We start from the raw sequence: 16,198 nt of genomic DNA, 5'->3' as shown, positions 1-16,198 counted from the left end.
ATTTTGTTACTTCATTCCTTCCCACAGTACTTTTCCTGAATTTCATATGGCAGCTTTCTGTTTTCTACCACTTTCAATGACTCTATCCCACCTAAATTTACAACTGATTGACCCCAATTACCACCTGTTTCTTACTCTGCAGTCTGATTAAGCTAATTTCTATTTTATCACATTGCTAGTTTTTCAGAAAATTGTAACTTGAGAAATTGGGGAGTATTTGGTTAAAGGCAACATGTCTTTTTTAACAATTTAAATAATTTTATACTTTTCATACATTGAATTTGTTATTTCAGTTGAAAAAACATAAAGGAGTGTTAATAAAAATAGAGGATAATACTATTGCAAATGATACAATATATTGCTTTAATTGCAATCAGATAATACACTGGAAAAAGCTGAATATGGGAATAGAAAAACAGTGATAGGATGAGAGAAATTACTGGTGTCAGAGTTTCCTTAGTGCAGGCTCTAACAGAAAAGAACACAAAGACATGTTTTGCATTCAGATTTATGGATATTCCAGTGAGCACAAGGGTGTAATACACAGTACTTTAGCCTTTCCACAAAAACTCTTGGGACTCTACTGCCCACTCTAGTAGGGAAGCTGGAATGTCAATCAGATTCTAGGATCTGGTCACAGAGAGTGAAAATTGAAAGGAATAAATTATCTCCCAAATGCCTCTTCTTTACTATATAATAAAATATCCCGAGCAATAGAGAACAGGATAAACTCCCCTTGTATAGAAAGAAGAGAAAGTTATTCCATGAAGCTCAAGTGAGGTACTCTGTGTGTGAGTATTTTCAAGTGTGCTTCTGAGACTCTTGTGGTATCTGAAGCCTGGTCCTGGACACTAAACACTTCCAATTTGACAATCTAATCAGTTGCTGAAGCACTGATTTCTGTTTTCTTACCTTAATGGTTCACTGAATTTTAAGAAAATGTACAAATAGGCGAGCAATATCAGAAAAATTGTAAGTAATTTTCTGTTCACTTTAAAAAAATGAACATTATCTCGTGTACTTATATACCTGGAATCTTCTTGTCAGAAGAGTGGAAATATCTTTTCACCTGCTACAGAGTGGAAGGGGATGGGTGTGTGTGTGTGTGTGCATAATTATGACCATATTGCAAAACCTATAATGCTGCCTTATTAGGCTAACTGCATTATTTTAATATAAGTAAAATGAATTTTTGCTGCAATTTTTCTGTCTATTCTATCTGTTATAAAATAGGTAATGTTTCATAAGTCTGTGGGGATGTAGGTTATATTCATTTTGCCGTACCATCGACATTCTTCTGCCATGGACCACTATAATGTAGGAAATAAAGAATGTATGATAAGAGGCTATAAATCTAAAGCAAGGTTGCAAAAAAAAGAAAAAAAAAGGTATCCTGGGGTTCTTTTGTCATACTAAAAACCTGACATATCTAAATTTTGTCCATTGTCTTCTTAGCATTCCCATGCATATGTGCATATAGAGCAATGACTTTCATTAACGGCTCAAATTATATATTTAAGTAAGTTGGAGATCTGGAACATTACTGGAGTTCTTTTGCACTTGAGCAAAGCAAAGCTTAAGTTTTTACTACATTATAATACATTCACTTTATTATTTGAAGTGGCATATACTGGGGATTAACCAAATAAATGTGGTGTATGTTTCAGTGTTGGACATTAAGAATAAATCATAGGCATTTTTGGTGTTGCTAACATATTTATAAAAGCATAAAGAACTAATTTTAACCCAACTATATAAAAATGTATTATATTTAATGGTGGAAAATCAACTAGTGTGGTATTGGCTGGATGCTCAGAAGAAGGATGGCATTTAAGCATTTAGCTCTGCATATTGAATCAGGTCAGATATAAAGAAGTATTTTTTCACTGAAAGAAAGGAGAGTCTATGCATTGGAACACACTCTCCAGGGAAATGGTTGAGTCATCATTTCTGGAAGTGTCCAAAAAATCAGTAAAAGTGGCACTTTCCAATATAGTTTAGTGGGCATAGTGGTATTTGGTCAAAGGCTGGGTTTGATGATCTTTGATAGTGATTGTAGATTGTAGTAGTGATTCTGTTAAGTTAGATAGCGTGGTTAACATGGACTCTGAGAAAAAAGGAAAAGTATGAATAGCCAGTATTTCCAGAGGGCCAGGTCAAGTATAAGCTCAAGCTAACCCCACTCCTATGTATAGATAAGCAAAGTTCTGAGTGATGAGGAAGCTTATTTTAAACTTGTTACAAGTTATTGTATATCAAATTGTATAAGTGACTGTATCTAAATGCCATCTAAATGCTGTCATACTCTGATTCTGAAATCATAAACTGAATTTAAAAAAAAGATACAAGGGAAAAGGTTGAACTGCCTGCCAGAAATTTCTAAGAAAAATCCCCAGAACTTGCTAAGGACACTGGAGTTCTGAGTTTCCAGAACTATTAGAACAAAATGTGATACCAGAAGTTGGGCAATCAACATAGTTTGGTGGAGATAAGAAAAGTTGTTGGGACTTTTCTAAGCAGAACATGGACTGATGGTGTCTCATTCACATACAAATAAGTGAACAGTCTGGGGTGTTCCTTCTTATGGACTACTGTCCATAAGATTACTTTCTAGTAATCTACTTGCAAATAGCAAGTGGATTTCCATGGAATTCATGTTCTGAAAAAAAAAAAGTTCTTACTGAAGTCCTAGTTTTGTTTAAGACATAGGTTTTTAGATAATGGTTAAATATATTGTGCTTATTGATGTCATACATTTTTAAAAGACTACCAGGAAAACTTGTCAGCAGTTCACTGGGAAGATAAAAGGCAAAATGAATTGTTAAAATTAAAATGTAAATGTCAGCTGGAGACACTTAATTGCTTATTAATACTAGAGCAAGGGTTTTGAGGTGTTAATTCCAGGGTTGCATCTGAATAATTTAAAGGCATGTTCATGTGGATGTAGCTTGGAAATGTGTCCATGTGGTGGAGAGAATAAACTGGTGTGCAGATGTTTGCCATCCTTGTCCATTTAGCTCCTGGGGGGTAGACTCCTACATTTTTATCTGATTGTTCTTCCTGTGGGTGTGCATATATTTCAGAGAAAATTTTAAGAATGTGTTGAACTTTTTTCTTAATGTTTCTTGACAGCATGCTGACTGACAGGCTGTTATGGGTAGACTGCTTTTGATACATAGGTCTTTACATTAGTTTAAAAACATTCATTGTTTTTTGCAGCTTGCAGGGTAAAATTGATGACTATTTTAATAATTATTAGTCCTTCTTCAAATTTTAACTGTACCATGTCAAATTGGGCCCTATGAATTGTGTACAGCTTCTCCTTTCTTGTAACAATCTGCAAAGTTTAAATTGCATAATCAGATATTTAAGTTAGTTTTTTATAGTGGTGTGCAAAAAAAAGTGCGCTTTTGCATTTTTTTGACAGCAGTGAACACAAAGACATCTACTATATATAATTGACCTAATATAAGGAATATTTTCATGTGAGTGATGGTGCATTTTTATCCTCATGCAAAAAATATAAGTGTAGGTAATACACCTACCAGTAACAATGTGTTTGATTCCTGGAAAAACATTAATCACGAGCAAATTAAAAGATGAGAAATAAAAATGAAGAAACATGGTTTTCCATGTTTCTTGTGAAGTCAGTTTAGACTTCCAGAGTAGACAGTTGTGATTAGACTTTCCTTTGAAATATCCTAGCTTCAGGAAAACTATAATCAATTACTCCTTGTTAATGGTAAACTCCTCTTTTCCCCAAACCTTTTTTCCCTGTATTGTGTGCATCTATTTATATTAAAATTAAAACAAATTTCTTCTATTTTTAATAATTGGAGAATATCTAGTGTAAAAATATGTTTAAAATTAATAAATTTTAACATTATTTCATGAGACAAACAAAATTCAAATAACTTAGTTTTATTATTTTGAATTGCATTTGGGTTTTTTTGGCTTATTCTGGTATTGATGTTATATCTCTAAATTCACATTTCATCACAATATGATCAGTATTAGGAGAACTTCCACTTAGAAATGAGAAAGCTCTGGAGCTATGTGAGGACAGATTTCCATATGGTGGTAGCCTTTAAGACAGACTAGGTAAATCTCTTTCAAAGATATTAAAACTAAAATTATGACTGCCTCCAAACAAGGAATAGGCAATCTGAATTCTTTATTTTATGCATTTTTTTCTTCCTAATTGAAATACCATAGAAAATCCAACATTTTAGCTATCTTCTTGATCCATAATCTCCCACTGGCTTCTCAGAGTAAACATGTGAATCATCTAGATAATTTTATCTTTAGAACCATATATCATATTATTTTGTTAATAAGTCCAGTGCCCTTAAACAATGCATTGTAGCTCCTGTATTCTTAGATTATAATATTTTCTGTTTTGTGTTGTGCATCCTTTCTCCATCTTATTGTCTCATATCTGTATTTTTCTTTCTGCCATCACCTCAGTCATTATGTTACTTTACCTCGTTCCCGGTACACCCAGTCCACAGACCACCATTACAGGGATGTCAGGTATATGTTTTCCTCTGTGTGACTACGTGTGGGTAATGCATGTACTTCTGTGTACCTACATGTCCACTTCTGGTTTTATTTGTCTGTGTATAGTGGTAGAAAACTTAGAAGTTGAGTTAGTATCATCATTAGATTTTTTAACATTGTGTGAACACAAACACTGGGCAATTCTTGCCGTGTTTCATTTGAATGTTTTCTCACTGCCAATAGTCTATAATTGATGGCCCTCAAAGATGATGCTTTATTTATATCACTCATAGCTTACTGCTCTCATAGTCTTGTAGCTCTTGTAGCTGCGAGCCAATATACTTTAATTTTTAAAAGTAGATTTGTAAACTTCACCACAGTTCCAGTCATGTTCTGTTCCAGTGTTTTGCTCTGTTGCTGACATTGCTTGCTTTTCATGTTGTTTTGCCCTCATTTCATCTTTTTGTTGCTTTTCATTGTGTTCACCCATTCTGTTTTGGCAGCCAGGATCACACAGTGTATCCTCTATTTTGTGAAGATGCAATCAGATTACTCCGCTCCCGTACGATGTGCCGTACCTATTCTGAGGGTGCTTACTATGATCTTGAGAGGTATAACTGATGTGGAGTGTGCCATTAGCTCTGCCCCACTGACACTGACATGTTTGATTTCCAAACAGAGAATGTGATCTGTGTTTTAAGAGATAAACACATACACTGAATATGTTTTATAATACTCTGGGTATGTATGCATCTTAAAACTGACTACTCGAGGCCATGGGTAAATCCCTAAAGGTGCTGAATAGCTTTGTAGAAGCCAGTTTTAAAATAGGTTATATGGATATTATTTGTCTGTGTCTTTTATAACCCTTATTTTTGCTGGAATTTTCCAGAGTGCTTGTAGCATTTATTATTCTCTTTGAAATAACAGAGAAAAGCCTATCTACTTTAAAGTACAAATAAAGAGTGATTTTCTGAAGTCTTATACTTTGAGTAACTGAAAAATAGAGTGAAAAGTAAAAATGTACAGTTATGTAAGCTTATGTTTTATATATTTGTATGCTGCATATTCTGTGGTTTAGGAATACTTGTATGGACTCACAATACCTGTGTGTGATTGCAGAACATCTATTTCCTATTTACACATGAAATATATGGAGAAAGAATTTGAGCCCATAACAATTTCTGGGAAATATTTTGCCACTTGAAATACAGTGGCTTTTAAGAGATGCTGCTGAAGTGCTGTAATTAAGATATATTCAGAAATATTGCAAACAGAAAAAGTTTACACAGTTGTATGTAAATAGGAATAAGAATATCAAACAAAAAACTGTGAGCCAATAAAAAGGAAGGGGTGACTTCAGATCAGATACAATGGTTGATAGAGGTATTGCTTTACAAGGGAGGCCATGTAAAAATTTCTAAAGCAATAAGCAAAGAACTCTTTACGTATGAACTTCATGGCTGCCCTGTGGATATGAGTCTGAGAAGTTCATTAACGCTTGCTATGGATTCAGATCATATGCCACCTTATTTTTAAGTGAACGTAAAATTACTTTTGGATGCAGAAACAAAAAAGCATCTGAAAAATCCTTCAAAAGAAATATTGCTTTTTAAAAATTCTGCAAAGCTATAGTATATTAGACATTTTAACATTTAGAACTGAGCCAAGCATTTATTTTGAAATTATACCATTTTACATGAAACCTAGTATAAAGGAAGTGTATAAATAGCTCTGTCCATATGTAGAAACTTCGTTAAGGAGAGGGATTTTTTGTTTGTTTCCTTAAAATGCATGATGAAATGTGCTCATTTGTATGCTATTTCAATAATTAATTTTTACATACTTTTTTTGGGCCTTAGATGTATACTCTGATTTGCACTAGTTTATCTGAACGTGTTTCAGATTACTGGTTATATCTGTGCCTGTTCAGATATCAGTGAAAGTTGGAGCTATTCATAAATTTTCTTACTTTGAGGTTCTTGACTTGTGTTTCTGAAATTAGTCTCTCAAAAATAAAGTAAAATTAATAAGAATTAAGGGAAAAAGTTACAGTACTTCATAAAAATGAAAAAGCTAGGATTTAAGCAGTGGGAAAATCTTTTCCAGGGCTTTATGGAACAGAAAGCTATTAAAGCTAATTCCACCTGGGATCAGAAATTAAAATCCAATGTGAAGAGGAAAATTTCTAGCTCAGTGTTAGAACAGTATCTTGAGATTCCTTGGGCCTAGAAACTGATCCTGGATTCTATGGTCCTCTTGAATCCACACTTCTCTGGGTACTTGAGTTACTTGAGTTCTCCTACCAGATATGAACTCCGCCGAGTACCTCACAGCCACAATTCTAGTTCCTACTTTTTCATCCTTTTTGAATTCCTGTGTTCTAACAGCAAGTTGAGAACCATTTATAGCATAATCATTACCCAGTTTCTCCTTACACACTGAAACACAATTAGTAATTCTCTATTCCTCATTTTTATTGTAAATATATGAAAAATTACTTTTTAACCAATATTTCCTCTTTACACTTTTCCCCAGTTCAATGCTTACTTTAAAATACATTATTTTGTAATGTAACAAACCTAAAAAGGTGTTATTCCTGTCTTCTTTGCTCCATTTTATTAATCAATATCTTGTTGATATCAAGCAATCTCATCTCTTCCTGTCTTTCACTTTCATTTTATCGAGCATATGAAACAACTTTCCATTATTGCTCAAAATAGCAAATATTGCTCTGTACAGTCCAGCACTTAGGAAAGAGTCTCTCATGTGGGACAGAGAGTTTTTAATCTCATGTCACTCTGAATCCATCAGTGTCTGTGTCCTGCAGGTGAATAAATCATATAGATATATTTGTCAAAATTACTTGCCTCTGTTATTCATGGCTTCTTTTATTGCTTATCTTGTAGTCATTCACAGACACCCCGTTAACTCTTGTGGTATCGTTTAGCATTTTTTCTTTTTTTTTTTTTTTCCCCCAGAGAGTGACTACTTGGTTCCCTTTCATCTTTTCTCTGCTGAAGTTTGTGTCAGTTATTGTTTATCTGATCTGATAGATTTCAGTTCATTAGTTCTAGGACACATTTACATCATAAAAACCCCTTAATTTCTGAGGTCATTCTTAGGTGATGGCATCCATAATTTTGTTTTTCTGATAGCTCCCAAATTTTGAAGAAGTCCCCCCAAAAGGAACAGCAGCATTGACAAGAAATTCACTCCATCGTATGCCTGAGAAAGTCAATAAGCACCTGTACATCCTCAGTGACTTTAGAGCCCTTGGGACCTGGGGTTTTCTCAAGAACATCCTGCTGCTCTGTGCCACACCCTGAGCTCCCTTGGGCTTTCCCATGTTACAGTCAGCACAGCAGCTCCAGCTGGTACCAGTTCACCCAGCTGCAGCTGCTCACACTGAGTGCACACAAGACATCATGGCTGGACATGCTGAGCTTTGCTTACACTTTTATTTATGTCCCCTGCTTCAGAATCCTACTAGTGATATGTGCTAATTCATAACTTGACAGTAACACATTTTAAATTGTCTGACACACACATGATCTCAAAGACAAAGTAATGTTCTCAAGGTTCTTGCTCATAACCTTGTCCTTATGTTTAAAAAAAATATTAGCAGTTTATTCCAAATAAAATTATGCTGACAACCTCACTTCATGAAATTCTTTCTCAACTTACCTACCTCAGAGCTCAACTTAATCAGCAAGAACACCACACTATGTGAAATTTATTTTTATCACTTAGCCTTTGAGTTTAGTATTTTTAAGCCCATAAAACCTGGTTTCTGTATGTTTTGTGCAGGATATGAGGTTTCTTTCAGGCAGAATTTCTGTTGTTTCACTTAAGGAAATTAGATTTTGCTTCCATTTTCTTTCCTGACTGTTGTTTTATCAAGCAGATATTTTCTAACATCCAAATCCTGCTTTTGGTGAACATTCTCAGTTGTTCAACTACTAGTTTTCTGTCAGTGTAACTTTTTATTTCTATGAAATATGTGTGCATTGATCAAGCGTTCTTAATAAGTTGTTAATTATTTCTGAATAGACTTTGAAAACAGAAGTTAAAAGTTTTTTATCTATATATATATATGTATATATGTATATATTAGAAAGATATGCTCAGAGTATATGGCTGAATTGAAGATAAATGTATTCTATCTTCATTACATTGTAATAATACAGTAGGGGAATACATAATGAAAAAAGCACCCTCTAAAATGTCTGAAATATCTGTGCTATTTATTCCATATTCAGGAGGACTAGGCAGGAGAGAAGAGTGCCTAATTCATATTATGATGACACAGCCTATACTCCTGAAAGGTATTTTAATTTATATAGTAAAAATAGATAGAGTTGAGTAATAAATTTTTATGAAACGTAGTCTAAAATTCTAATTGGCCTAGACTAATGATATTTAAATTTACTGTGCACTTTATGCCATATTTCTCTTAATACAGAACAACTAATCTCCATAGTTTTAAGTACCTCATTTTCTTTTTAGCCCTCCATTAATTTGATTTTGGATTTTTTTAAGCATAATTCTTAACTTGAAAAATTTTTTATTCATTACATGTGGGAGGAAAACTGAATGGTACAGAGGAGCTTATGTACAACTGAGGGTTTTTTCTTCACTTAACTGCACCATAATTCTAATGTCTAACCTTTTCCCCCACTAGAAGTGATTCTAGGCAGATTTAGAGTCCTCAATTTCATTCTTTCATAACCTGAGTACCCTAAGATGGTACTTAGTTTTTAGCATGTTACTGCTCACATTGACTTAAAAAAGGACTGACCAAATGCCTTCAAATTGGTTTTGAGTGTTTTCTGTGCTAGGAACCAAAGTACTGCTGTTCTTCCTAGATTTTGTTATGCATGTAATGATCACAGAGAGCATTATATCACTAAAATCTGACATGTAATCTGAAAAGTTTTGGAGTGTCTCTGGAAATAGTTACTTGAGAACAGCCTTTCATGTTTACAGAACTAGGCCAAAAGAGAAGGAAATATGAAGAAAGGAGCAAATCAGTGTTCCTTTCCCTCTTTGCAATTAGATGTTTTATACTTCTCTGTCCATTTTTAAGTCAATGTCTGATTTTTGTCTACTGTCTGGAACAGGTAAAACAGGGATATTTTCCTAACTAATAGCAGGAAATTTTGTTTATATTTGATTTCTATGAATAAATGCAATCATATTTGGGAAAAAATAAAGTGCACCGCAATTTTAAACCCATATTTATGTATTTATCTGCAATAAAGTAGTTTTAAAGAAAACTCTTCTTTAAAATACTGGTTAACTGGAGAGACTGGCTTCAGTTTTGAGGATATGGATTATCAGGGAGAGTATAAAGACGTGCCTGTCATTCTCCAGCAGTATTCTAATTTATATGGGGTTACATATAAATCTAATCTGAAAGTCAGTTAGATGAAACTGAAATTATTTTAATCCAACCATTGATCTGGCTATAAATCATGAAAAAAAAATCAAAAAATCCATTCCCCATACCATCCAATTGGACATAGAAGAAAAAAGGGCAGCTGATTGACATTCACATATATTGCATCCCATGGTCTTCCCTCAACATAATATCCAGGAGATGTGGGTTTATTAAGTTTGTAAACATACTGCAAACCCTCAGATTCTGCAGCACAAGAAGTTTGGCGAAAAGGCAGGCAAACAAAAAATACTGCTGTGATTCCCAGGAACAGATTCATGAAAATTCTTGAATCGGTATATTCAAGCCATAAAAAAGTTTTTCCTTTAGCCTATGGATAATATTTTAAGCACATATAATTTTTTTTTTTGTCAAAATTGATACTATAGTGGTTTTTTCATATTTTCTGATAATCCCTGTCTTCTCACTAACTGTCATGTGGAAATCATTGAACAGAGACAACATAGGAGTCCCCTGGCTTTACCCTAGGAAGATCCTGAAAGTACAAATCTCCAGAGATTTCTTTGAAACTCCTTATCCTAACCGTGGATGATTTGTATCTAGTTTTAATATACTGGAGTAGTGGCACATAAGCAGTTTGTTCCCTGATTTCTTAAAGCAGCATTTTTTGTCCCTTTATTTCTTTTCCTGATGGTTTTTCTTAAGATAAAATGCTTCTATATGTGTTTTATGTTGTCTACAACTGATTTGCTAAAGTGATGCTGCAAATGCTTGGACAGCCCATATTCAGTACCTGGAAGAATAATACCACTATAAAATTTAATTAGTGTTCATTGTTTGATCTTTGAAGCGAATTTTCTTCTGCTTCTTACATACCTTTGAGAAGCCAAATACCCAGTCAAATAGACAAAAAAGATTGCAACTGGAAAGGTCATGTTTTTGAAGTTAAAAGCGATATTTCAAGTTATTAATGCATATAATGTTATTTTTGTTAATGTTTTCTCTTCACAATTACTTTTTTGTTATTCCACAAGCTCAATAGCCATTGAAAACATGAAGACATTTAAGTATAAAAAGATAAGGGATCAGTCAGTCTTTATGGAACTGAAATTATGGCTTAACTGCTGAAAACACTAGAGTTGAAATATGATAATTATATAAGGAAAAAAAAAGCCCTATAATTTTCTTGGTGTTCGAGTTTTGAAAAAGTTGGTTTTCTTCATAACTGAAAGAAAATATGAAATGTACAAAATTATTTGAAAACATTTGGAAATCTTCCCATTTTGTTGAGAAGTGGTCATGTCACATGAATTAGAGTGCTAATAGTAATACATCATTTTTTTAATAACACTTCTTTATTTTAACTGCATTACAAAGGTGGTACAATGGTGCAAGTTCATGGGCAGATGATATAGTCAATGGTTCAGCTGAAAAATATGGGTAAGTAAAGAGTGTAGTGTTACAGATAAAACTGAAATGTATGTTGGATCTTTATAATAAGAGCTCATCTATAATTGTACTAAATTTATTCCTAATAAATGTGTTTTTCTTTATGTCTTTCTTTCTTAACTCAGAACTAAGGCACTTATGTTCTAGTCTTTTTTCCAAGATTAAACTGTTTTATTCAGTTACAGATAGAAGAAGAACGTTAATTATGTTTGAGCTATTTTTAAAACATGTTATCACTGTTCAGGGCTGCTTTAATGAAAAGGGGCTTTTTTAGTGACACCTGCCTACATTTGCAGTGTTGGGGAAGGTGTCTTGGAAACCTAAGACTTTTTCACTTTTAGAAATAGTCCTAGTTCTACCTGTCTAACCTATCTTCCATTGTGATTGATGCAAAACCCATGCAAAGTGCTGCGTGCCTTACGATCTTTAGCTCTTCCCAGTTGTAGCTGGCTTCTGATCAAGAAAACACACAAATTTTCCCTGCTTTTAGTTTGTTGGCTTTACTGCTTCCCCCTCATTTTCTTATTGCTCTTGGGGGAATTTTCTTTTTTTTGACCTACTTTAATTTGTGAATGTGAACAGAGAACATGAGACTGTTAAACTGAAACTTAAAAAATATGGCAAAACCCAGGATGAATGCATCAATATTTTAATGTGGGCTTCTCTCTTCTTTAGAGAGGAGGGATTTGTGAGGGTCTTTCGGCTAAACATTAGTGGAGTTGCAGAGACTTGAGACCATATATCTTCTCTAGCATTTTGATCCACAGTGCCACTGTTTGTTGGCTCTTCATTTTTAAGTGTCCAGCAAGGGCCATACTTATTACTTCATCCTGGAAACTGCACAAGCATACTGAAAATGAACAGCATTTAAAGAAGGCTGGAAAGTGTGTGGTGTAACTAAAGCTTTTGGTTTTGATAGTCACATGAAATAGTCCTGCCTTACCTCTCTTTTCTTACTTTTAGTCCTGAATAGATGCTAACATAAGTAAATATCAGAGATAAATATCTAAAAATAGATTTTTAAAATGAAAAGGAAATTTATTAATTAATAATTTATTACTTTCTGGCTCCATTTAAATTTAGGTCTAAAAATGTTATGCAAAAGACTAAGAGATAAAATCATTTATTGTGAACCATTGTGACTTTTAAGTAAACCATAAGCCATAGAAAACACTTTAATAGAATAAAGACTGCTGAAATGGATCAGATTCTGTACAAATCAATGGATTTAGAGAATGCCTTTAATAGAAACTGAGTGCTTTTTTTGCTCATTCATAATTTAAGAACTTAAAAAGATAATAAAGTCTTAAATACCTGCTCCTGTTTGAATGATCTGATTGAAATCTCTTTCATCAAGAGTCAAAACTCTCAGTGTCTGAGAAGTCAGAATTACAGGTCCTTGCCAAAAGTTAAGAAGAAGATAAGCATGTAGCTGCAGTGTGTATACACAATAATTGCACAGTTGCAACTTTGGTTGTGATAACTTACTATTTAAACATTTGCCATATTACTGGTGTTTAAAGATGTCATTGATGAAAAAGAAGCCACTATGTATATGTGCCATATAGAAAAAAAGTTATATTTAAGATCTGAGGAAAAAAATCCCACTAAATCCATCAAGAACCAAGTACTCTTCATATTTTGCATTTAGTACTGCACTTAAAAAAGGCATATTTAAGTACATGCTTGGTTTTAAGCCTACAACTACTTGGAGTGATTAGTCTATAGTCTAGGTGCTCTGCTGAACCACATTTGAACATTCAAGCTCTAGTAGGACATTCTTCTTTTTCATTGCTTCCCTCTCAAGATCCTCTATGCATTGTCTTATATACCACTATACTTCAGTCATGAGACACATGTTAATTAAAACCCAGGCATGTTCCTGGTTTTGCTCATACATTATGGCATAATACTCAAGTTGAGTGGTTGAAATATTGTGTTCTGAAATGGGAAGAACTGTGGAATATATTTATAATAGAAAGCCAAAAGTGTTATATTTTGGAACATTTCCAGTACTTTAATGGAAGTTTAGATTATTATCTGCAGAGAATCACTGCAGTAGATTCAGTTATAAAACTTAGCTGGGGTGAAGGAGAGGAGAGGATTTCAGCTCTCATCTTTGAGAATTTTGAATTCCCAGCTTTTGAATCCTAATCAGCTTTATCGTGATCTTCAGTGAGTCATCTCATGAACACAGAGATTTGTATTCCTGCAGGGTGATTCTTTAATGTGTGTCAGTTGAGGGTCTGTGTTAAAGATGTTGAAAGTGAAAAGTAGTTGGCAAAATATAGGATACTGTATAAGACAACTGGCTATATAAATGAGAAGGTACATTGAAAGTACCAGATGAAATAAAGTAAAAGCACTCTACAGCTCTTTTACAGATAAAAAAATATATGAAATGCACATCATTTCAGTCTTAACTGTTCCAGGATTTACATTACTTATTGGTTTTATTGATATTTGATTGTAATAGGTAGTATAAACCTCTAACTGCATCCACAGAATCATAAAATAATGTGGGTTGGAAAAAACATTGCTCTAGCTCCCTATGCCAAGCATGACTTTTCTATTCTTCAGAAAATATATCAATCATATCACATATTTTGGAGAATACGTCTTAGCTATGTCAACAACACTCACCAGAGTGACTGCAGCGCCATGTCCAGATACCTGAGGAATCTGTGAGCAGTAACATTTCTGTTCACATTTGAAATTTGCAGCAGAGCACAGGAATGTGGAGCACAAAGTGCCTGGGATCATAACAGAGTTTCCTGCTTTGTCTGCTTAGCTGAGTTAGTAGAATAGTTCAGACTCTGGCATGTTACAGTTTAATCATGCCTGTCACTGGCATGGAGATACATCAGTAGTTACCATATACACCACAGGGTAATATGCATGTGACTAGATCATATCAGTGTATGGATGCATGTATATATATATGGGTGTATATATATATAAATATATATATATATATATATATATATACACACACATATATATGTATGTGTATATGTATACATATTTATATGTATATGTATGTATATATTATATATAATATATTTTAATATATAAAAGATATACATAATATATTTTAATATATTACATATATTAAAAACATTATAGAATATTACAGCAACCAAAATATCTTGCTTTACTTCTTTTTTTAAACCACAGTACCTAAAACCTTTATGTTCCTATCTTTTAAAAACTATAGCAGCACATAATTTTATGTTTAGTTCATTTATGAGTATAGATGAGTTATTTGCTGAGATATCCTGTCACCAGTTTTTCTAGAGATTTGACTCCTTCCCATTTTCCATTGCAATATTTATGACTCAAGTTTTTTGGTACTAGAAATCTCATTTGTTTGTAGACATGTTTATCTGTGTTATGCTAACAGAGGATCTTGTGTCTGTGACTAAACAGCAAAGTTCCTATAGCTAGTAGAAGAATAACATGTCCAAGGATTGAAATCCAGCAGCCATCCACAGACACTGACAGGTATTGCCATTGTATTTTAGCTGAAGTTTGAAATTTTGATACTTAGAAAGTGTGCTGTTGTGTTTTTCTTGTTCTGTTCAGTGTTGCTAGATGAAAAAGATGCACTAGGAGCTGAATTGTAGTGTACTGTAATTCTACAGTAATTCTATTTTTATTTCTTCAGATTTTTGTTACAAGAAAAATCTAATGCTAAAATGGTGGTTGGCATGATCTCATCATTTGTACCAAGTAAAAGATTGTAACATGGATTTTAAAATAATTTTTTTTCCGTCATTTTGGGGAAAAAATAAGCTCTATTTGTTATGTAAGCTGCTACAATTGCTTACCGTTGGAAAATGTTAATCTTTTATAAAGCTTTAACTATCCCTAAGTTTAGATCAATGACTATAATAATTTGTTGAAAATTCTTTTTGCTTGTTAAGAAAACTAACAAATCTGAAAAATTAAATTCAGAAAGTCTTATTTACTACATTGGGAAAAGAATTCACATTTGAAATTTGCAGAATATATATTTATATATATAAATGGAGACAAATCAGTATAAAAATAAAGTTTGGTAACACCTTTGGTTAGGTACTACAGCAACTAGAGTTTACAGTGGTACCTAAATGATGTTAGATTCTAGTTCTAATACTTGATGGGTTTGCAATAAGAAGTTAGGCTGTGAATCCTTACAGAGCTTTCTGTGTAGTGACTTACAGAGAGCTCAGTCTCACAGTGATCAGCTTCCTTGGTTTAGAAGCAAACACTGCTGTACATTTTCCTCAGAGTAAGGGAGAGTTATGCTTACAAGTCTTGCAGACTTTGGCAAAGAAATTTGCCATCTACCATGCCTGACCTCCCTAGCAAAAGTAGAAGGGTGCTACAATAGGCAGTACTAGATGGAGGAAGTTTGACATTTCATTAACTGTATTTTCATAATGGAAAGTCTGTTAGCAAAGGTAAGAAGTAGTAGTGTACATTAAAATATTATATGGATGTTGAATAGTTTAACTAAGGCTACCATATTTCCCTCTTTAAAAATCAGTAATTTATATGATACGATTTGGAATAAGAAAAGAAGAAAGTTTCATCTAGGTAATTTGTAAGCATAAGTCTTTTAGAGTGATATCTGAAAATTTAGAAACTTCCATTTTTAGTTTAACTTCCTCCCATAATTATGGCTGGATTTTGATATTCATACATAGTTGTATACAGTGGTAAGGAAGGAGTTTCACTGCGCAAGCAGGTTATTGGAATGATGGCTTTCCTATAAAAGGAACAGTTGCTGAAGACTGGGTTCATGTAGCAAGTGTGTTAAAAGGATAAAACAATGAGTGAGGATGAAGACCAGAGAGTAAAACT

General features: G+C 33.4%; 1 protein-coding gene across 29 annotated transcripts in view; it reads left to right on the top strand.

Annotated features, from left to right (window-relative positions):
- The window catches only part of RIMS2 (regulating synaptic membrane exocytosis 2), a 446,037-nt gene that overhangs the window by 292,955 nt on the left and 136,884 nt on the right, over window positions 1-16,198 (top strand). For 5 of the 29 annotated variants that reach the window (XM_088059422.1, XM_088059409.1, XM_088059419.1 and 2 more), the window contains one exon: window positions 4,468-4,533. The exons of 23 other annotated variants lie outside the window; for them this stretch is intronic. In XM_088059422.1, the coding sequence (XP_087915548.1) occupies window positions 4,468-4,533 (66 nt within the window). Of the gene's footprint in view, window positions 1-4,467; window positions 4,534-5,003; window positions 5,112-8,762; window positions 8,829-11,278; window positions 11,342-16,198 lie in introns of all 29 variants that reach the window. One more of the 29 variants, XM_088059405.1, reaches the window with a different exon arrangement.

The sequence above is a fragment of the Pseudopodoces humilis genome, chromosome 1 (assembly GCF_049639895.1).
Source record: "Pseudopodoces humilis isolate 2021_Gansu_Grassland_sample_001 chromosome 1, ASM4963989v1, whole genome shotgun sequence".
Lineage (NCBI taxonomy): Eukaryota > Metazoa > Chordata > Aves > Passeriformes > Paridae > Pseudopodoces > Pseudopodoces humilis.
This window is presented reverse-complemented; position numbering and strand designations above follow the sequence as displayed.